The sequence below is a fragment of the Aphelocoma coerulescens genome (assembly GCF_041296385.1).
Source record: "Aphelocoma coerulescens isolate FSJ_1873_10779 chromosome Z unlocalized genomic scaffold, UR_Acoe_1.0 ChrZ, whole genome shotgun sequence".
Lineage (NCBI taxonomy): Eukaryota > Metazoa > Chordata > Aves > Passeriformes > Corvidae > Aphelocoma > Aphelocoma coerulescens.
This window is the reverse complement of record NW_027184085.1, coordinates 34,611,146-34,633,814: the sequence shown is the minus strand read 5'-3', so window position 1 is coordinate 34,633,814 and position 22,669 is coordinate 34,611,146. Positions and strand designations below refer to the sequence as shown.

Below are 22,669 nucleotides of genomic sequence, written 5' to 3'. Positions count from 1 at the left end.
CTTGCTGTGAGGACATAAACAGTACCAAGGAAATTTACAAAGTGAGAGACAGAGACAGTTTCAGGAACCTTGGCTGATTTCTGAGCAAAGAAAGGTACACACCCTCACAGGGATGCATGCCGTGCAGGTACTAAATGCCCCTAGAGAGTCCTCTTCTGTCCACCCACTCTGATACATGTCAGTTCTTGGGAGCTGTGTTTGTTATGCAGAGTACCTGTGCTGCCTTTAACTCCATGGTATGCAAGGAGATCCCTCCAAGCCCAAGTTTGTGACCTGCTGCATCTCTTGATGCAAGAGGTTGTTCAGAGGCAGGTGTACCAAAACAGGCAGCTACTGTAAACTTCTACCAATGTTTTTTGGTAGAACAAAGAATCAAGATTAGTTATAAAATTAATTTTTCTACTTAGATTAATTCGAAAACCACATCATTTTTGCTATGATTTGGAGAAACTCTCAAGTGAAACATCTGCCAGAAAAACACTGCTTGATTACTGCCTAACCCCTGTGAGGGGAGATAGATTTGCCACCCACTGCTGTGTTAAGTCTGTGTGTCTTCTTTCTGTCACGCCTCACTTTGCCATCACCTAGCAACTCCCTCATCCTCTCGTGCAAAACTGCAAGCTCAGACCTGTATCTCCAAACCAGTGCTTTTTACTGAAAACCATTTGCTTTGTATGGATAATGTCCAGTTTTTTTCAGCTTTTATGCCTGACCAGTATTAGTCATTGCTTGTTAACAGCAGCTTTTTTAGTGCAATTAGACCTTCAGTCTGGCACTGTGAGGCATCTTAGTGTCTAGCCTTCCTCTCTGTCACTTTTCCGTGTACACACACTAATTCACACGCACTAACTCGCACACAGACACACAAACACACCAGCCAGAGCTGGTAAACCTCAGTAAAGGTTTTAGCTGATCTAAAACTAAATTTCTTCTTAAGCTAATGGTTGCCTTCTGCAAGCATTTGAGTAATACAGTGCTCTGCAAGAAAATTATTCACGCCACCATCACCATTTTTTGTGACAACCTGCTGCACCTGCTCCTGCAATGAAGGGACCATCTGTCTGTGGCCATCCTTGCTGCTAGAATGATGATGAAGGGTAAACAGGCAGGGTTGTCTGGCTAGCTCTTGTCTCGCTGTATTCTTGTGCCCTTTATTTGGCAGTCCTTAATTACTAGTGCTGGGCTACAGCTTTTGTAATGTGCCATATTGCAAGCAAAGCTGAAGACCAGTTTATTTCTGTAAAGTAAAAGCATAGCTGGCTAGAATGAAATTTTAATGAATATTGCTTTTCTCTTACATAGCTAATCATCAGGCTGCCTATAGAACGATAGAAAACAGAGAGGTTCAAGGACTACACACTGTTAACAGCAACTTTGAAACGCAATTTTCTGTAAATACCTTTAAAAGTATGTGCTGTTGAGCATCCAGTGATCTTTGTCATCTCAGACTAAAAAACCCCCACCCAGTAGCCAGTAAAATCGTAGGCTGAAAAAGGTATTTATTTTATTTAATCAGATATTCCAGCTGATTAATGCCAGGTAAGGAATATCACAAAATAGGCTATTGCATTGTACACCTTACATTGTAAGAACACACTGTTCCTGGGAGAACACATTGACTGAATTGTTGGGGTTCTTTCACTTCAGTCTATGGAATCTTTATAATATTCATAGCCATGTTTCATCTTGTCAGAATCTTGTTCTTTCTCTAGTTAATGATTCATAAAACAGTATGCATTGAGCAAAAACTGTGATTAGTGGTGTGGGTTTTTCCTTTCTAAATGCTGAAAGCTGTATTTTTACCTTTTGAAAACTATGATGTGGGCTGTTAACTGACTTGCAGATAATACTGGATGCCTTTTCTAACCTACTTATAATGATGCTTCCAACCCAGTTATAACAATGCATTGAGAGGTGGAGATATTGTTTCAAAGGGCTTTTGTGTGAAGGAAGGAGATTCTTGTTCAAACCTCTCAAGAATTCAGAGACCTTTTAATTTGTGGGAAAGCTCACACTCCTTTCCCTTGGAAGAGTTCACACGTTCTGTTGTCAGGCTGTGTATGGCTCTTCTACAAAGCGATCACCCACTCCTTACTCTTGTTGCTGGTGGTAAACTGTCTTATTTTTGTTTTAAGTTCTGTTCTTGTGTACGTGGACACTTTTTAATTGAAAAGGCTAATGTGCAGATGTGTTCTTTACTTCCAGTGATAGCTTAAGATTCTGAACTTCCCCATAATATCTCCAGCTAGGTTATTTAAAGAAATCCAGCTAGCCATTTGCTAACAAGTTCCTGGGAAGGAAGACTGTGGTGGAGCTTCTACACTGTTTATTAACTTGCATTTTTTAATACAAAAATGTTCATAGTGGTGCAGCTATATGTGGAGTATGTGAGGAATGACAGAGTATAAACAACATCTGAAGAATAACAGAGTGTTTCAGAACTGGCAAAAACATCTAGTAATGACTTCATTTTACGTTCTTGCTGCCAGAACTGTTTGGGGACAGGTTTTTCAATTCGGTTTGGCAAGTGAAAGACTGTTGGAAAACAATTTGCTTGTATCATTTGGCTGGAAATAACTACTTATAAAGGTTTATTTGAAAACATTTGTATTGCCATTTAAAAATTCTGTGACTAGGTGTCCATACCTTAAAACAACTGTACATGTTTCTTACCAAGACCCACCTCATGTTGCTTGATGTCAGTAGGGTAGATACGTGTGTTGTTGTGGTTTGGATTTGTATATTTGTACAGTGCAACTATGCTCGTAATTCAGATGAGTGCCTGTACTAGTTTGAAAATAAACCAGTGAGAGGCACCAAGTCAGAATAACAATTTAATGGAAATTAAAGAAAAGGAAAAGAAAGTAAAAGAAAACACCGACAGAGCCAAGATACAACCTGAATCCCTATTAGGCAGGGTAGTGGTAGCAGTCTGGTGGAATGGTGGCTGCAATCCTCTGAAGTGGTGATCCTGTAGTAGAAGGGGTCTGCTCTTCCTCAGAAAGTCCAGCGGTGGCTGTGTAGCTCCTGTCCTCTGGAAATCCAGTGGAGCCCGTCCCTTTGATGCTCAGAGTCCCAGTTATATCCATGATGGGATGCTTGGTTCCTCCCTCTGGGTGGAGCATCTCACAATGAGGTAATGAGTCATGAGGCCAGGTGTTGATTAGGCTCGTTAACAGAAGATAGTCCGGAGGGAGTTATCTCTGAGTCATGCAGCAGGACAATGATGGGCCATTAACAGAAAGATAGTCTGGGGGGAGAAGGCAAGGAAAACACTGCCCCACCTAATTTCAACAGCTCATGAGGATGGTAATAGAATACACCTCAACCCAGGACATTATCCACCCCTTATTCTATTACCATCTACATCATCCCAAATCAATACCTTCTTAAACTCTAAACACACATACATATATATATATATATATACAATGAAACCCTACACACCGTTCTCACCTAAGATTAGGTCTCCCTGTGGTACACAACGGGTTTCCCCATCTTTTTGCATTACCCACCAAGTGCAACCAGGTCCTTGAGCAAAGACAATCCCACGGATGGGTTTGCCTTTGCCTGAGGTGGGATTAATCCAAACAGTCTTTCCTAAAATACCTCTCAGGTGTACCACAGGGACTCTATCTCCATCCACTGTGTGCAAGGGTTCAGACTCGGCAGGACCAGCTCGATTGATGGACCCTCGGGTATTGACCATCCAGGTAGCCTTTGCTAAGTTCGCTTCCCAATTTTTGAAGGTTCCCCCACCAAGTGCCTTTAGGGTGGTTTTAAGTAGTCCATTGCAGCGTTCAACTTTTCCGGCAGCTGGTGCATGATAAGGAATGTGATATATCCATTCGATACCGTGTTCTCTGGCCCAGGTGTTGATGAGGCTGTTCTTAAAATGAGTCCCGTTGTCTGACTCGATCCTGTCCGGGGTGCCATGTCTCCACAGGACTTGCTTTTCCAGGCCCAAGATGGTGTTCCGGGCTGTAGCATGAGGCACAGGGTAGGTCTCCAGCCATCCAGTGGTTGCTTCAACCATGGTCAACACGTAGCGCTTGCCTTGGCGAGTTTGGGGAAGGGTGATGTAATCAACTTGCCAGGCTTCCCCATACCTGTACTTTGACCATCGTCCACCGTACCACAGAGGCTTCACCCGCTTGGCCTGTTTGATTGCAGCACAGGTCTCACAACTGTGGATGACCTGTGAGATGCTGTCCATGGTAAGGTCCACCCCTCGGTCACGGGCCCATTGGTATGTTGCATCTCTCCCCTGATGACCAGAGGCATCATGGGCCCAACGAGCTAGGAATAATTCTCCCTTGTGCTGCCAGTCCAGATCCACCTGTGATACTTTCACCTTGGCAGCTCGGTCCACCTGCTCGTTGTTGCGATGTTCTTCATTAGCCCGACTCTTGGGTACGTGCGCATCCACGTGTCGAACCTTCACGGTCAGCTTCTCTACTCGGGCGGCGATGTCCTGCCAAATCTCAGCGGCCCAGATGGGTTTCCCTCTGCGCTGCCAGTTGGCTTTTCTCCAGCGAACCAGCCATCCCCACAGAGCGTTAGCTACCATCCACGAGTCGGTGTAGAGATAAAGCCTCGGCCACTTCTCTCGTTCAGCAATATCCAAAGCCAGCTGGACGGCTTTAAGCTCTGCAACCTGACTCGATCCACCTTGTCCCTCGGTAGCTTGTGCAACTTGCCGTGTGGGGCTCCATACTGCAGCTTTCCACTTCCTGTTAGTGCCTACAATTCGGCAGGAACCATCAGTGAAGAGGGCATAACGTCTTTCAGTCTCCGGTAGCTCATTATATGGTGGGGCTTCCTCAGCACGAGTCACTTGCTCTTCCTCTTCTTCAGAAGATAATCCAAAAGTCTCACCTTCAGGCCAGTTTGTTATAATTTCCAGAATCCCAGGGCGATTCGGGTTTCCAATACGGGCACGCTGTGTGATGAGAGCAATCCATTTGCTCCATGTGGTGTCGGTGGCGTGATGCATGGCAGGAACCTTTCCCTTGAACATCCACCCCAGCACTGGTAGTCGGGGTGCCAGGAGGAGTTGTGCCTCTGTGCCGATTACCTCTGAGGCAGCTTGGACTCCTTCATAGGCGGCCAAGATTTCCTTCTCTGTGGGAGTGTAGTTAGCTTCAGATCCTCTGTAGCTTCGGCTCCAGAATCCCAGTGGTCGGCCACGAGTCTCACCAGGCACCTTCTGCCAGAGGCTCCAGGACAGACCATGGCTCCCGGCTGCAGAGTAGAGCACATTCTTCACCTCTGGTCCTGTCCTGACTGGGCCAAGGGCTACCGCATGAGCGATTTCCTGTTTGATCTGGGAGAAGGCTTGCTGCTGTTCAGGGCCCCAGTGGAAATCGTTCTTCTTGCGGGTAACCAGGTAGAGAGGGCTCACAATCTGGCTGTACTCAGGAATGTGCATTCTCCAAAAACCTATGGCGCCTAGGAAAGCTTGTGTTTCCTTCTTACTGGTCGGTGGAGACATCGCAGTGATCTTGTTGACGACCTCGGTGGGAATCTGACGTCGTCCATCTTGCCACTTTACTCCCAGGAACTGGATCTCTTGGGCAGGTCCCTTGACTTTGCTCCTTTTGATGGCAAAGCCAGCTTCCAGGAGAATCTGGATGATTTTCTCTCCTTTCTCAAATACTTCCTTTGCTGTGTTTCCCCACACGATGATGTCGTCGATGTATTGCAGATGTTCTGGGGCCTCACCCTTTTCCAGTGCAGTCTGGATCAGTCCATGGCAAATGGTGGGACTGTGCTTCCACCCCTGGGGCAGTCGGTTCCAGGTGTATTGCACACCCCTCCAAGTGAAAGCAAACTGGGGCCTGCATTCTGCTGCCAAAGGAATGGAGAAGAAGGCGTTGGCAATGTCAATAGTGGAGTACCACTTCGCTGCTTTGGACTCCAGCTCGTACTGAAGTTCCAACATGTCCGGCACAGCAGCGCTCAATGGTGGTGTGACTTCATTCAGGCCACGGTAATCCACTGTCAGTCTCCATTCCCCGTTGGACTTACGCACTGGCCATATAGGGCTGTTGAAAGGTGAATGGGCCTTGCTGACCACCCCTTGGCTCTCCAGTTTACGAATCATCTCATGGACAGGAACCACAGAGTCTCTGTCGGTGCGGTATTGCCGACGGTGTACTGTTGCTGTGGCGATTGGTACCTGTTGTTCTTCAACTCTTAGCAGTCCCACGGCAGACGGGTCATCTGAGAGGCCAGGCAATGTACTCAGTTGTCTGATATCTTCTGTCTCCACAGCAGCTATCCCAAAAGCCCAACGATGTCCTTTTGGGTCCTTGAAATATCCATTTCTGAGATAGTCTATGCCGAGAATGCACGGGGCCTCCGGGCCAGTCACGATGGGGTGTTTCTGCCACTCGTTCCCAGTTAAACTCACTTCAGCTTCCAGTACAGTCAGCTGCTGGGATCCTCCTGTCACCCCACAAATAGAAATGGGTTCTGCTCCCACATACCTTGATGGCATCAGAGTACATTGAGCGCCTGTGTCAACCAAAGCCGTGTATTTTTGTGGGTCAGCTGTGCCAGGCCATCGGACCCACACAGTCCAAAAGACCCGATTATCCCTTTCCTCTACCTGGCTAGAGGCAGGGCCCCTCTATTCCTGGTTCTGGTGCATGTTGCTCCCTTCCGGTGAGTATGTTCCTGAGGTCCCTTCAAGAGGATCAGTCATACTGTCATTCTGGTACCGTCTGGAGTTCTGTGTGCGAGAGACCGGAGCAATGTTGACTCTAGATGCGCTTCTTGTGGTAGTTGTCCCTCTTTTTAGTTCACGTACCCTGGCTGCTAAGGAGGAGGTGGGTTTTCCATGCCACTTACTCATGTCTTCTCCATGTTCCTGAAGGAAAAACCAGAGATTACCTCGTGGCGTGTATCCTCTCTCCCTGGTTGGGGGGCGCCGGCTCCTAATGGCAGAGACTCTTGTTGGTTCTGGCGAGATGTGATAAATCTCTTCCTTAAGCTCCTTTTTCAATTTCTGATGGCCTTCTTCAACCAAGCTCCGGACTTGCTCAGCCAAAAGACTTGTTTCCACGGATGAGACATGGGTGCGAAATGGGGCTGTGACAGTGTCCTCGTAAATCCTCAGCTTGTTCACCAAGACGCCCACCCTGTCCTCGCCTTCCCTCCATTGCAGCGTTGCCAGGTAACGGGAGTATATCTCTGGTCCAAGGCGTGCGAACCTCAACCACATCTGTGATGTGCACTGGACACCATCTGGGCTCTTAGGAAATCTCTCATCTTCTGAGAAAATGATCTCCAGCACAGCCAATTCCCTCAGGCACCGGATACCTTGTTCCATTGTGCTCCATTTTCCTTGGTGTACCTGGAGGTCTTCTTTACAAAGGTACCTGTCCCTGACACTTGTAAGCAGTCGCCGCCAGAGGCTGAGGGTTTCTTGGGTTCTCCCGATCCCCTGGTCAATGACCACATCCCGGGACAGAGATCCCAGTTGCCTGGCCTCACTTCCGTCTAGAATAGTGTCATTGGCTGCAGCGTCCCAGATGCGGAGCAGCCAGGTCAGGATGGACTCATTCGTCTGGCGGGTGAATTCCCTCCGCAGGTCACGCAGCTCACCCAGGGATAGTGACCGAGTGATGATCTCTGGCTCTGCCTCTTCTGCTGGGTGCGAAGGTCCTGCTGCATCCTCGTCAGTCACTATGCGGACTGACTTGCTTTTTGATTTCTTCTTCTGCACGGGGGCAACTGCAATCGGTTTGGGCTGTTCTGGTTCAGTGATGGTTTGCGTGGGGATGCTGACAGTGCTTTTGGTTCCTTTCTCCTCTGTGTCAGTCTGCGTAGACATGGGCGCTGTTGTCTTGCGTCTGGCTTCTTTCTCCTCTGTGTCAGTCTGCGTAGACATGGATGCTGTCGTTTTGCATTTGGTTTCTTTCTCCTCTGTGTCAGTCTGCGTAGAGATGGACACTGTTGCTTTGCGTTTGGTTCCTTTTTCCTTTGTGTCAGTCTGCGTAGACATGGACGCTGTTGTTTTGCATTTGGTTTCTTTCTTCTCTGCGACAGTCTGTGCAGACATGGTGTTTGTTGCTCTGCTCTTCTTCCCTCCCTCATCCTGAGGATGCTGTGCCATAGCTCTGATTCTGAGCATGGTGTACATGGTGCAGGCTGTACAGAGAAGACAAAGCAGAACTGACAGCAAGTTTATGCTATCTTTGACATCCAGAGGGAGTTCAATATTTTCAAAAACTGCTGTGCCTGGCCTGAAAGGCTGGAAGAAACCACTCTCTACTCCTCCCACCAGGGGCTGGGTGCGATTGTTGAGGAGATCCCAGAAATAGGAGCCCAGACTAGGACAGCCAAACAAAATGGAGTATATTTTCCGAATGGCATTCATCGCCTCGCAGGTTATTATGCTATAGACATAATAAACCATTAAAGCAATTCTCATACCATTCCCTGGTTTTAACAGGAGTAATACTACAGGCAGGTAGTTCCCCATGTGAGGAAAGATATAGAGAGCAAGATACAGTACCCATGCAGACAAGCTGAGCACCATGGTGAATACAAAATTGTAATTCTGACTTTCTCTCAGAGCAGGCCCCACGTTGGGCGCCAAATTATGTACTAGTTTGAAAATAAACCAGTGAGAGGCACCAAGTCAGAATAACAATTTAATGGAAATTAAAGAAAAGGAAAAGAAAGTAAAAGAAAACACCGACAGAGCCAAGATACAACCTGAATCCCTATTAGGCAGGGTAGTGGTAGCAGTCTGGTGGAATGGTGGCTGCAATCCTCTGAAGTGGTGATCCTGTAGTAGAAGGGGTCTGCTCTTCCTCAGAAAGTCCAGCGGTGGCTGTGTAGCTCCTGTCCTCTGGAAATCCAGTGGAGCCCGTCCCTTTGATGCTCAGAGTCCCAGTTATATCCATGATGGGATGCTTGGTTCCTCCCTCTGGGTGGAGCATCTCACAATGAGGTAATGAGTCATGAGGCCAGGTGTTGATTAGGCTCGTTAACAGAAGATAGTCCGGAGGGAGTTATCTCTGAGTCATGCAGCAGGACAATGATGGGCCATTAACAGAAAGATAGTCTGGGGGGAGAAGGCAAGGAAAACACTGCCCCACCTAATTTCAACAGCTCATGAGGATGGTAATAGAATACACCTCAACCCAGGACAGTGCCAAAGCATGCTGTTGGGGAAAAAAGTAGTCACTTGCTCATTCTGCTCTGTCCATCCAAGACTTGACTTGAAGAACAGAAGTATCTGGTTCCTTATACGGGCAGTAGTAACCTTTACATTTAAGCAGTCACATTCCAGTCAGAGAACAGAATAACTTTATAAAAATTTCTGACAGTTCTTTAGGTTCCCATATTGCAGTTCTACTCTAGTGGCCTTAAGATGTCTGTTCTGGTTTGATGACAGGAGCTCTGGCAAACAGCACTACTTCCTTACATGCTAAGCAGTTCTTTACTGAATTGGTTTCAGAATTTCATGTTATTGTATTAACCTTTTTTTTTTGAGTTTTTGTCCTACACAGCTTCTGAAGTTGTTCTTTTCTCCCTTGAAGCTTTCTCTGTAGTTTAAAAAGAAACACATTAGAAAGCTCCTTTAAACCAAGAAGACTCCAGCTTTTGTGCTTTATAGGGTATTTCGTAAAATGGGATAATACTTTCCTTTTCTACAGCTTTGTGAGTGATTTCTGAAAGGTATCTGAGGAACTTCTGCTCTATAGCAAACTGAGAGCTCTTAATTTAATCAAAGGAATTTTGGTGATGTAGGATGTGTTCTCTGCCGAGGCTGGTACAAGACAGACTTTTCAAGTACTTTTCAAGAGTAAAGTGAGCTTTCTATTAAATGCTAACCAAAATTAAGTCATAGGGGTTGAAGGAAAACTTCTACTAACTGCAGTTTTAGCTTTCCTGAAGGAAAATAGTGTGGGGGGGGTTAATTGGTTGTAACAGATTTTATTATTCAGTAGAGTAACTTAGATTATCTCTCATCTTGAATTTATACACCACTTTCGAATTTGGGGCTTACATCATTCTTCTATACCAGTTCTTGAGGGACCTTATTTTTCACACAAGTTGGCACCTGGAAAACAAGTTGCTGTATAAGTATACATTTGGGAACCTAACTTCCTATTTCCTTCAAGCTCAGTGTTGTGGTCAGTTCAGGTCCTCTTGCCCGTTGGGCACTGCTGCTAATGCTTCTTTCCATCTCTCTCAGTTTTGTTTCCTGGTATTATCACTAGTGGACTTTGAGGTTATACAAAAGTATGTGAGTGACTGAAACAACTGAGGCATCATGGAACAAGGGTCTAACAGTTTTGTTTACCTTCCTCATTCCCGCCCAAGTTTCTTTTTGATCTTAAGGGTGACCATATCAAAGCAACTTGTTAGGAGTTCCACTATGGTTAATATTCTTTGGTAGGTTCCTTTTTTTGTAAGTTTAGTTGTCTAGGTGAGTTCTAATGGGGTGGGAGTAGCACTGGTGCCTAACAATGATGGTAGCAAATGCATGCTTGGAAGGCAGGACCGCAGCAGCACCAGCCCGGACCGGCTGAAATTGTTGCAGATAGCCAGTCTTAGTGATACATAGTGATACAATGGAAACCAGGAGGAGTCGTGGCAGTAACCACATCTTTCCCCTCCTCCAAGACATTACCAACTGCTTTTTAAACGGTTGTCTAATCTATCAAAAGAATCTCAAATATTACCTGTCACATCCTCCAAAGTAATCTCTTCCACTCTTCAACTGTCTGCATGCAGCTGTATGGAATGGCCCTCAAATGGAGACAAAAATGGGATTTTAAAGTACTTGAATTTCTTAGCTAATCTGACTGTTGAACAGCTTAGCTTAGCTAGCATTCATTAAAAGCTATATGTACAAAAGTTATACTCACAGGACCTGGGGTAGGAGAGCATAGAGAACTTGAAGATCATAATAACCCACTCATGCATTTAGCTCAGTGTTTCTATGGCATATCCTTTCTGCAAACTTTGTTGTGAATATTTACATGCTAATATGCAAATGGACTAAATAATTCCCAGCAGTCTTTAATTTACGAGTTGCCTGTATAGAACTGATGAGCAAATTATGCCATCTATTTTAGTGCATGCAAATTATTTTAACCGCAGCTTTTGTGTGTTGTCCACCCAAAAATCCCAATCTTCTTTAAAGCAAAGAAGTCCTATTACCATTTTTTATTATCGCCTCTGTTGTAAAGTTGTGTTTGCATAGCAGTTTTGAGTGTGGTTGACCTCTTGTTGAGGTGGAAAAATGTGGATGAGTGAAAAGATAAAGGTTTCAAAGTAGAGCAGTACCGGTATTGTGAAATTCTTGTTGTTGCAAACACGTTTCTTATCAAAGTAACTTGTCCTGTGCTTTTCTGCTTTTTATCTTGTGTGTTCAGTCTATTCTTTTTACACTTAGTCTACTCCAAGGTCCATTTGACCTATTTTTCTTAAATGACTATTTCTTGAGTTTCAGATTACTGAAGCTTTTGGTTTGACCAAATTCCTCTTTTATATATATTCCCCGCCCAGCAAGGTGAGATTGTTTGCATCTCTGTTTGTGTCATTTCTTTAGAAACTTGGCGTTTTCACTGATCCCCTTTTTGCCATACATGGGATTTCATTCTGTGTGGATCTTACCTGATGTTTATTTGAGTGAAGCAGCTTGCCTTGCTTTCCATTCAAAAAATCATGGCCACAATGTTACGTGATCCCTGTCACTCTATTTTGCATGTACCCCCAAAGATAAATGTAAAATAATTTTCCTTCTCCTTATGCCTTTTGCCTTTCTTATCAACCATTTGTCTCAGCATGCTGCAGTATTTTATTGGTCAGCATGCATTATGTGGTGTTTTTTATCTCAAAGTGCGGTGTCTGGTATGTGTTAGTAACAATAGTCCATTGCCATATCAAAGCTGCCAAAATAAAGGAGCAGAACTCTGATTCTGGGCTCTGCCAAGTCTTCTACCTGTGCCCTTCACTGTGGTACTACCTTAACTTATATTGCATACAGTTGTGTATAGCAGGCAGATGTTTCCTTCTTTCAGTTGTTTCAAAGAAAACCGCATCTTGACAGTTTTTATGAATTTGTAATTCCAGATGGCTTTATAGAAAGACTGCTAGTCTTCTAAAAACTACTGTTATTGGCACATGAAATCAGAATTGAGAAAAGGTAAGCTGCAGTTGGGAAGTCTTCTTTGGCTATGTACAGATGTGCCTTTCTACTGTGTATGCTTTCAGACTGTTACAAAGTAATGAGAAGTTAATTGGGCCATTTCACTTTGTAAAAGGAGGGCCTGTTAACAGCTTCTGCAAGATACACAATGTGACGTCAATTATGTCAGAGATCAAATGTTTGTTCTTTCTGATTGCTGATCTGTGCTCACTGATTCAGAAAAGTCCCTTAGTTATTAATACATCAACACCATCTAGTACGCAGTAGAAAGTTTGCTCTGCTTTTGCAGATGGTGTTTGGAAAGACATAAGACATCCTTAGGTGCTTGTGGGGAAAGCAGAAGACACAGTAGTTGATAGTAAAGGTTAAGTAGGCTAGTAGGGAGTAGAGGAGTGAGATAGATTTAAGGCCCTTGGAATGAAGCTCTGAATTTGGAAATTCATGGAGGGGGGGCAAAACCCAACCCACCTCTTCCTTGCAATTTACTGTGACACACAGAATTCACACAATACAGAAGTTACAAATGAAAATCTCTGTGCTTTGTTGAAGGAGCACAGTATGCTGTGTTTCCAAGGACTTCTACACTTCGATTCCTTCAATGAAGTTTTAGTTTTGTTTGCATTGTTGTAAGAAAGTTTCCATCTGAAAGAATTACAGCAGATTATTTTTTAAATGAAGGTTATTATTTGTAGCTGTAGTTTGTGATGTTGTGGCTGTTTCTGTGACCCTGGATATTACAGTGGTAGTGCTTCATCTTGAAGAACAGGTTAATGCACAAGGAATACCACTTTAAATGGAGGAGGAAGGGACTCTTGTAGGTTGTCAAATCTTGTAGGTAATTAGATGTATTCTGAGTATTTGTAAACTTGGATGGAGGTGGTATTTTCTGAAGTTCTACATTTTCAGTTTTTTCCCTTCTGAAAGCTAAAGGAGGAAGATAGCTGATCTGAGCTTTCTTGCAGTAAATCAAAGCATTACAGTATGAACATATGTTTTGTATACTATGAATAAGATAAATTGCTTTTCAAATCCAGCCAGCAAACAAAACAAAACAAAACTACTACTCCTATTATGATGTTTTTAAAAGACATCCAAGTACAGTGCCATATTCCTGAAATTGGGGGAAGGAAGTGGGGGAGGGCAACTGTAGAAATCAAACAGTATCAGAATCTTAGCATTGTACTCAGATTAGTTGCTGAGAGACTAAAAGATCTGGCAGGGCACTGAAACTAATGTGTGTTATTAAAGCTAGGTAAATAAAGGTGGTGTGAACAGCTGACATGACTTAGAGTAGATGAACAGTCTAAATGGCAGTTCTGTGTTGGTTTTTGCTTGCTCCTTTCTCTGCAGCATTTGTGCTGGCCTGATGGTGTTACAAAGACCAGGAGAAAGATGAGATTTTTCTTCCCTTTTTTTATTTGTGAATTTCATCACGTTGCATACTACTTCTGATTTTCATCTTATTATTTTTGAGGCAAAATAAGAAAGAAATCACATAGATTAATCAGGGCTTGAAACTGGACTACATGAGTAGGCTTTTTTTTTAAATTTTGTTTTGGTTTTTTTTTTTTGGTTGGTGTTCTTTTCTTGTTAGGCATCACAGGCTATACAATTTCTGATCTGCTTTTTTTTAGCTGTTCACTCTGAAATTGTTCATCCTAGCACTAATTAGCAGTTTTCACAAGTACAACAACAGTACTATCACAAATTTTACTCTGAAGATTTTACTTTCAGTCACCCTTAAAACCTCCAAAACCAGTGGTGGGAGGGGAGAACTTGACAAGGCAACAGACCTAATTGTTTGGGGGTTTTCTTTACTTTTTTCCTTCTTCTCCTTTAAATTCATATGACTTTTTTTTTTTTTTTTCTGCCAGTTAGACAGAAAGGACAGATTTTTTTTTTAATTACTTTTTCTGCCAGATAGAAAAGACAGATTTTTTTTAAATTACTTTTTTACTTTTTTTATTACTTTTTTTTTTTTTCATAAATTAATGGCATTTATGATGCAGGAAGGAGTTTGCTCTACTTTTACAGTGATGCTTGGAAAGACGTAAGAGATCCTCCAGTACTTCTATGAAGAGTGGAAGTCACAGCAGTTGACAGTAGAGGTGTCAGGCATTACAGGGATTGGGTGGATTAAATGCTCTCAGATTGAAAATCCAGATTTTTTCAGACTTGAAGTTTTTCGTGACTTTTTAATGATTGTTGAGTCCATTGCACCATGTAAACATTTACTTCATTTTCAGGGTATATTGGTTTAAAAATATGTGTTATCTTTTACTCCTTCGATGTCTAAGGTATAGGGGCATACAAGTTTGATCTTAGAAGTCTTCATGTCCTTCTGGTACAAAGCAAATCTATTCCACAAACCAGTGTTTGGGAAATTATTTAAAAAAAAAAAAAAAAAAAAAAAGGACGAGTAAAAAAAGAAAAATAGAGACCTGAATTGTGTATGTATATTTTCTTGTAACTGAGTGGTGACATGCATTACCTCAATACATAAAAAATGCTCTCTGACATTAAAAGACATAATGTTTTTTGAGAGGGAGTTAACTTGTGATGACTGTTGAGAAAGCTGTAGGATCTTTGATGTGTTGTTCCTTTTACCACTCTGTGCACAAAATTATGCTTCCTTTCACTTCTTTAGATCTGCTTATTGGCACTCTGCCTAGCAATGCTTGCAGGTTCCTAAACACCACTCTTCATTGTCTGGTAAACTCAGAACGAAGGCAATTAAACCATGAAAATTATAGTCAGCATTGTTTTAAAGCATGGAGAAAAGCTCTTTTGAGAAGCTAAAATGTAATAAAATCAATATATGTCTCACTATTCACCTGAAGCTAACAAGTGATCTGCCTCCTGAGCTTTCCGAAAATAGTGTTGATAGTATGCTGATATCTTTAGTTGGATTTTGTCTGGAAATAAGACGTGTGTAGGCAATTTGTATGTGTGTCAGAGGATGTTTTTGTGTCCCAAACCCCTTCATTTACAAATAATCTGATAAATAATCCTACTATTCAAATTCTACTGAAGAGAGTAGGGAAAAACTATTGACGGTTTTGGTTGACCTAATTTTGTCAATTATATTTGACAGTGCTCGAGAGTACCGGCAAGTTTCTTGGAATAATAAACAAGATAAGACGATATCTAGTTTGTAAATCCAGTGCTGATGTGCATATTGTATTAGTTGGCAGAGAATCCAGACAGGAGGGAGACTTTAAATGCATCATCTGCAAGAGAAGTTTGTTCAGTGCCTAAGAAGGTACGATCTCAAGTCTTTATCATTTCAAAGAAGTTGGGGAGTTAGCTTTAATAGTGCCTTTTGATCTTGGATCTGCTTTCAGGTAGCTCCAAGAATACCGTAAATGGTTTCTGGGTACTTGAGCCTGGGGGGGAAACACAAGAGAACAAGTATGAAAAGAGTAGCTTTTCATTAATGAATATATGTTCATGGATTTCTTCCACTGTAGAGCACTTTCAGCTTAGAAGTTTTGCCCCTTCTGGCAAAATTTTGTGTAACAAAGATCTCCAGTTTCACACTAGAGCTGAAATCTGGCAGTGTCTGACAATGACTATCCCCAGTGTGGTTTGGTGGAAGAATGCTGCCTTATAGATCTGCAAGTCCTTTTAGTGAGTTGAAGAACTGACTTTAAAAGCTACTCTCTCAACTTCCATATGGAAAATATGTCTGGACAAATCTCACCAGTAAAAGTGAATTTTGCAGTAATAAAATGACTGTGGTTTTCTTAGTTGTATTAGAAGATGGTGCTTTAAAGTAGTAACAGAGGGGAGAGACAGGGGCTACCAAGGAATTTAACCTGATGACTCTTTTTAATGGAACTCACTATAAACGCTTTTTGTAGGACTAAAAATTCTTGTCAACATCCTTACATGTTGTGCTGACAAACTGCCATGATCAAGAAAGAATGCAGTCTTGGTTTGTAAACTCCCAGTTACTTAAGACAGATAAAATTACTATTCTGATAGTCTTTTTTTGTCTGGTGCTGAGTTAGTATCATTGGTATGAATTTAATATAAGACTCTTTGTGCTTTTCTGAAAAGTCACCTGCCACCTTCTAGGGGTTTTGTGGTCCTCCTGGTGGAAGAGAACAGTTCAAGGATTAGAAAACAGCTAAATAAATAGGTAATCTGAAATGCACAGGACTATGAGAACCAAGTTTCTGGATTAATTCCAAAATTGTGTATTTCATCCCAATGCATTCACTTGCCAAAAGAAAAACCTCTAAGTGTTTCCTGAAAATGCATTTGTGTGTTTCAGACTGAAAAATTGGCACCATACTGTCTATTTTATTTGTATATTATTAATCTTACACATGCATAATTGTTTCTTGTGCACCTTAATTTCTAGTATTGGCCCTATGCCTAAAACCCCAGCATATGCCCACTAGAAAATTTAAAGTTTCATTTATTTTTGTTTTGTCTTTTACTCCTCATATTTAAAATTATAGATAATGCCTGTGACAAGTTATGAATATGTTTTCTTTGGAGTGAGGTTCCACTTTTCGATTGTACTAACTTCACTGCAGAAGCCTGACAGCAGTACACCCAGGGATATGTCTGTTTTAAAAGCTAGGAGCAGCATTTCAATTTTAACTGTCAATCAGAACAAGGCGGCACATGCAGTGAAAAGCTACATGGCTTTTATTTGGAATGTGATTCCTCAACAGCATGCTTTATCAGGGCTTTGAAAAAGGTATTTGTTTAAGAAAATGATCTAAATATGCTAAGAAATGCATTCTTCAAAAAAATTATTTTCATGGTAATGGAAAGAAGGCAGAACTGATTTTTGCTTGAATGAACTAATCCATAGGCCTGTAGGAACCTAGCAATAGCATTTTTCTTGGATGTTGGCTTTCACTGAAGTTGTTGGGAATTCTAAAGCTTATTTGAAATTGAGCTGAGAGGCCATTCAGATGTAAGTACCAGTACCTGTTGATGTGAGCTGGGCCTCAGCAGCCGAGGTTGTGTAAAAACTGATCGTTATTTATAATCTGGCAAAATGAATACCTTACGCTGTTAGTAAATGATAAATTTTGGCTATGTAAGGAACGTGGAATTAAAAATTCAAGAACAAGAACTAAAAGCTGGGTAGGAAGTTTGCATTTGCTGTCTGTCATCTCAGTTTTTAAAATTCTGGCGATGTGGTGGGCAGGGTGGCATTGGCATCATGGGCTTCTGGCTGATCAGAGAAATTAAAAAGGTGTCCCTGTAGCTCTAGGGGAAAATTCATATGGCACTCTTCCCCAGCGTGGTGGAGATTGCAGTTTGTGTTAGTTAAGAATCATGGTTCTATGATTCTTGTGTGAGAAGCTAAACTGTGAAACACTTTTTTTTTTTTTTTGTCTGAAGCATACATTGAATAGATGTGCTTTTTTTAAAGTGTGCGTTTAGCACTAGGAGGTGTTCAGAGCAGAAGACAGGAACTGAAGTCTGTAAACTTGTGTTTCAAGAACTGTACATGTCACAGTAGTTTTTGCTGCACATAAGATTTGTGACCAAAATGTTGACTTTTCTAGAGTATCTGGGAAAAATACTCTTCAAATTCCTGTGCATTTGAATGTTTCTCTTTTTTTGTTGTCAGGAAGGATAGCATCTAAGAAGCTAAAGAGGAGATCTTTATAGCCATCTTTCACTCATGGTTTAAGCCCAGCCAGCCACTGACCCCCCACACACTGGCTCACTCACTACCCCCTGATGGAATGGGGGATAGAATCAATGGGGTAAAAGTGAGAAAACTCGGGTTGAGATAAAGACTGTTTAATAGGTGAATCAAAAGCTGTGCATGCAGGCAAAGTAAAACAAGGAATTCATTCACCATTTCCCATGGGCAGGAAGGTGTTCAGCCATTCCCAGGAAAGCAGGGCCCTGTCACATCTAGTGGAGACTTGGGAAGGAAAACATGGTCACTTTGACCATCCTCCCTTCCTTCTTCCCCCAGCTCTATATGCTGAGCACGATGCTCTATGGTCTGGGATATCCCTTTGGTCAGCTGTGTCCCCTCCCAGCTCCTTGTGCATTCCCAGCCCACTCCCTGGCAGGGTGCAGCAAGGAGCAGAAAAGGCCCTGATGCTGTGTAAGCCCTGTGCAAGAGCAGAAAACATCCCTGAATTAGCAACACTGTTTCCTGTACAAATCTAAAACATAGCCCCATACTAGCTACTGTGAAGACAATTAACTTTATCCCAGCCAAAGTCAGCACGCTACAATATTTTTCAAACTAAATGTTTTCCTCTTCTGCCCACCCCTACCCTGTGCCTTACTTTATTGTGAGCTTTTCCTTTGTCAGGTACATACAGAGACTCAATGCTTTAGTTAAAGTAGTTTCCTGCTATGGTAACAAAAAAAAAAAATAGTTGTAGCTTAGCCTGGAAGTGAGTCCAAGACTGTAAGCTGTGACCTGTCTTTGAACTGTTAAACCTGATCAGAAGTGAGACAGTAGCTGTTGCTCTGCATATTATAAAGCATGTGAGAAGGCACCGTGTATGGCTTCAGTAGCTCTAGGGCAGCGAGAAAGTGCACAAAGTAATACTTGCTTTGCAAAAAATTGTTAGCATGGAACAAGAGATGGTTGTCACAGCAAAGATTTTGAAAGTTGTTCACCACAACCACAGTTAAGATAGAGCTGTGTGTTCTGTTTCTCAAAAGATTAGAAGAAAAATAATTCTATTCTAGATGCCTTTAGGAAATAAACTGACACATACAGGAAAAATTACATTCTTTATGATGCATGAGTTTTTATACGTGGTAGTTACTGAACTTGGCCTCTCATTGTCTGTTTTCCTATCGTTGTCATTTTCACATGAATGAAGTGTTCTTGACTAATTTGTCTGTCTATGCTGAGAAAAAAACCAGGCTTTTCTCCAATGTCTAGCATGTGTGTTTCTTCAGCTAATTTACTGAAAGAAAGCTCACATGTTGCATTCATGTTTGGCTTTTGCTGACTATGTGTGCTCATATTGTAGGAAGTTTGGTGTGTAGTAGAACATCGTATTGTACCAAGTCTTTGGAGGTGTGTGGAAAACAACAGCTTGGGTGGGGATTGGTGTTTTAACCCAGAGATTACTTATTTTAAAAGTCTTCTACTAGTGATTAAAATGACATTTCTTTTCCTACAAAACCTGTTTTAGCAAGTTCTCGATGCCTTTGTTTGTATACTTAACAGAGTTGCAAGCATGGATGAGTGTTAATATTAAATGTGTGAATATAGGTGAGTGAGATGAACTACGCACAATTTTTAAAGCTATCAAAATGAAGTCATTGCCTTTAAGTAGGAGTTCGATGTGTAGGATACTGCTAATGCACATCCAAATGAAGGAATTACTGACTAAATACATTACTTACATGGAGGCTGCAATGAAGAATGCAGTTAGCTGCAGTAGGAGAATACTGGTATGTAAACTAAGAAGTGTGTTTTTCTAAGGAGGCATTGTTTTGTTCTCAGAAAAGCCAAGTTTCTATTTGTTGTGTTCCCCTTGCCTTTTTTTTTTTGGCTCACGTGCTTCTCTGAAAAAAAGGAAAGTGCTGACTTAGAAGCCTTTTACTAAAAGGTTTCTTGGTGGTATTAAGTATACTCTTCAGATTCATGGAAAATTAAATTGAGTGAATGAGGCCTGAGAATACTTTTTTAAACCAATTTTTAGTTATGTACAAGGTGCTATTTGTACTGCTTAAAGACAAAATGAGGGGTTTTTTCTCATTTGAGGTATCATGAGATTTTTTTATTTGTTATCTATGACTTTTCAATGTGCTGACCTCCAAGCCATCACAACTTATAAGAATAAGTGATTGGAGATTAGAAGGCTGTAAGATTAATAACACATGTAATTACACAACACTCCAGAGCGTGTATGTGTACTGCTCTACATAAACGTTTTATTGTAGAGTTGCTTATACAGATATATATAGGGGATGAAATATCTAGAGCAAAAGGAAATCACTCGGCACTGGTTCCCTCCGGTGTAATACTGCTAATTTCTAAGTACATTAACCAAGTTGTAGTATGTTCTAAGTATAGTAAGTTCTAATTATAGTAAACAAGTTATTTTACATGATTCTTGAAAAGTCTCACTTGTAGCTGAATGTTTGCTTGGGCTGAAGAATAGTAGTAAAAGGAAATCTGCAGCTATTCTGCGAGATATAAATTTGTTAAGGCAGAGCGATGACAGATTTTTTCTTATAATAGGTTGTGGAAAATATTAATACCACCAATGAACGGCTTGATCTTCGCTCTCAGCTCCAGATGACCTGTCGTGTTGTCCATAAGGGTAAGTATAATTCCATCGTGAAAATGTTGGTAAAATCTACAATGATTTTGAACCACGTCATCGTAGCTTTTTTTTTGTTTACTTTGGCAGACACACTCAGAGTGTCTGACCAAGGTGACCTCTAGCTTACTGGTTTATTCTTGGTCTAGCATGGCTTTACAGCTGTGATAAGATGCAATGTCAAATAGTTAGAGCATGATGCTATCAATGCCCATGCTGTGGCTTCGATCCCCATATGGGCCATTCACTTAAGAGTTGGACTCAGTGATCTTTGTGGGTCCCTTCCAATTCAGAGTACTCTGTGATTCTGTGATCTCCTTGCTACTTTAAGGAGATACAGCATATCAATGCAACCAAGGACCTTAGACTTCTGAGAGATGCCACTGACTACCTGGCTCACAAGCTTCATAGTTTTTCCCGTTCAACATCTCATGCAGCAGGCTGAGGAGCAAGATTTCACTGCATACTGGTGTGGGCCAAAGAAGCAGAATCATGTAGAATCAGTCATATGCTGGACATATTCCTGGGCCAGTACTGTCCTTTTAGTCTGTACTGAGAATACTTACAGGAATATTCTAGGTATGTTACTGATCTTGGTAGCTTCCTGTCCTCTGAAGAGTTTGAATTTAGCAAAAATGGATAAAAAATTCTATTATTTTTCTAAACAATTACTTTTGTAAAGCAAATACCTTCTTTATAACTTAAGGTTCTGTTGTTAGATGTCATCTGTTACTGAAAATGGAGATGTTACTGCTGGAAAGCCAAATGAAGAGAAAACATATAAAAAGGTAAAAAAAACTTTCAGCCTTTTTATTGTATGTTTTTCCCTTCACACTGGTAATTCAGACCTGCTGTAAGTGAATATATTTCAGAACTGACTAAAACCAATAACAAACAAAATATATTCCATGGGGTTTTTGAAAGTCCTTTATCCTGCCTGTGAAATCATAAGGTATTTCTATCCACTGCAGAGCTGACTATTTAAAGCTTGTTTGGTCCAGCTTTAAAGTACACCATCTTGCTAGAAATAGATAGAAATTCTTTGCTCTTAGCAACAGATGCATCTCTGGGCTTAAACACTGTTATGAGAAATTTAGTAAGTTTCCAAATGCTTTGAATGTTTACACGATGTGTCTAGACTACAAACCCCAAAAGCAAAGAAGGTTTCTAGTGCTTTGCCAAGCAGACCACTATTTGTGTGCTAAATATTTTTTAAAAAAGAAATTTTTAAGAGCGGACATATTTAATGTAGGAGCATACATTGACAGTCCATTTAGATCTTGCTGAGTGTGGTTTGGGGTTTGTTTTTCTGGCACTGATTGTCTGTGACCAGCATTATTTGGGTGTACTAACAATTTTGATAACTAAGTGGAGCTATAAATCCAAATTTTTCTATGCATATTTACACAATCAAATTGTTAGCTACTGATTTGATCATTTTTTTGACAGATCACCTCAGAGAAATGGTAATTATGTTTTTAAATTAATTTCTGTAATCTAGCACGGAGGTCCACATGCTTCTGCAGTACATATAGTGATTAGGGTTTTTAATTTCTGGATGTTGCTTGCAGTACTGCTGGTAAAGTCAAGGAGATAAATAAGCTATTTCTTTTTTCACCCCTTTTCCTGGCAGTTACATTTCCAGTACCTGGGTGGCCTTAGCATTCCAGATAATTTTCTCAGAAATGAAAGGAAATAATGTTCATTTTAAATACAGGTTAGTTTAAATTTCCCAGCTCACAACTTTAAAATATAGAAATTTAAATTTCTCTTGACGATTAGTAAGAGAAAGGAAGAACTGTTCAGTGCCTGAAGTGAATACTTCTGCTGGTTTATGTTGCTAGACTAGACTAGTAGTAGCTGTAGGTAAGCTTCCATTCCCCCTGATCATCCCACATACTCCTCTCTGTTCCTTTTCAATTATAAATTCACAACCAATGCCTTGTAAAGTCTTCTCACTGTTGCACAAATTTTACTGTGTATCTAATGGAAGTACTTCTGACAAGACCTGGGATTTGCAGCCACATCACACTGACAGATTACAGTGACTGTCATCTCCAAGTTCTGTCCCTGAACTGCCAGTTGATGTATCTTATGGCAATTTATTTCCTTTCCATGTAATTACACCTTTAGTTGTTTTATGTTCAAGATCCTGTGTTGCATATGCCCCTAATAGTTTAGTATCATTACCAAATATTATCATCAT

General features: G+C 41.4%; 1 protein-coding gene across 9 annotated transcripts in view; it reads left to right on the top strand.

Annotated features, from left to right (window-relative positions):
* The window catches only part of PIP5K1B (phosphatidylinositol-4-phosphate 5-kinase type 1 beta), a 102,466-nt gene that overhangs the window by 20,566 nt on the left and 59,231 nt on the right, over window positions 1–22,669 (top strand). For 8 of the 9 annotated variants that reach the window (XM_069000867.1, XM_069000865.1, XM_069000868.1 and 5 more), the window contains 2 exons: window positions 20,382–20,463; window positions 21,183–21,251. In XM_069000867.1, coding sequence (XP_068856968.1) covers window positions 21,183–21,251 — 69 coding nt within the window. In that variant the 5' untranslated portion in view covers window positions 20,382–20,463. Of the gene's footprint in view, window positions 1–20,381; window positions 20,464–21,169; window positions 21,252–22,669 lie in introns of all 9 variants that reach the window. The other variant, XM_069000872.1, reaches the window with a different exon arrangement.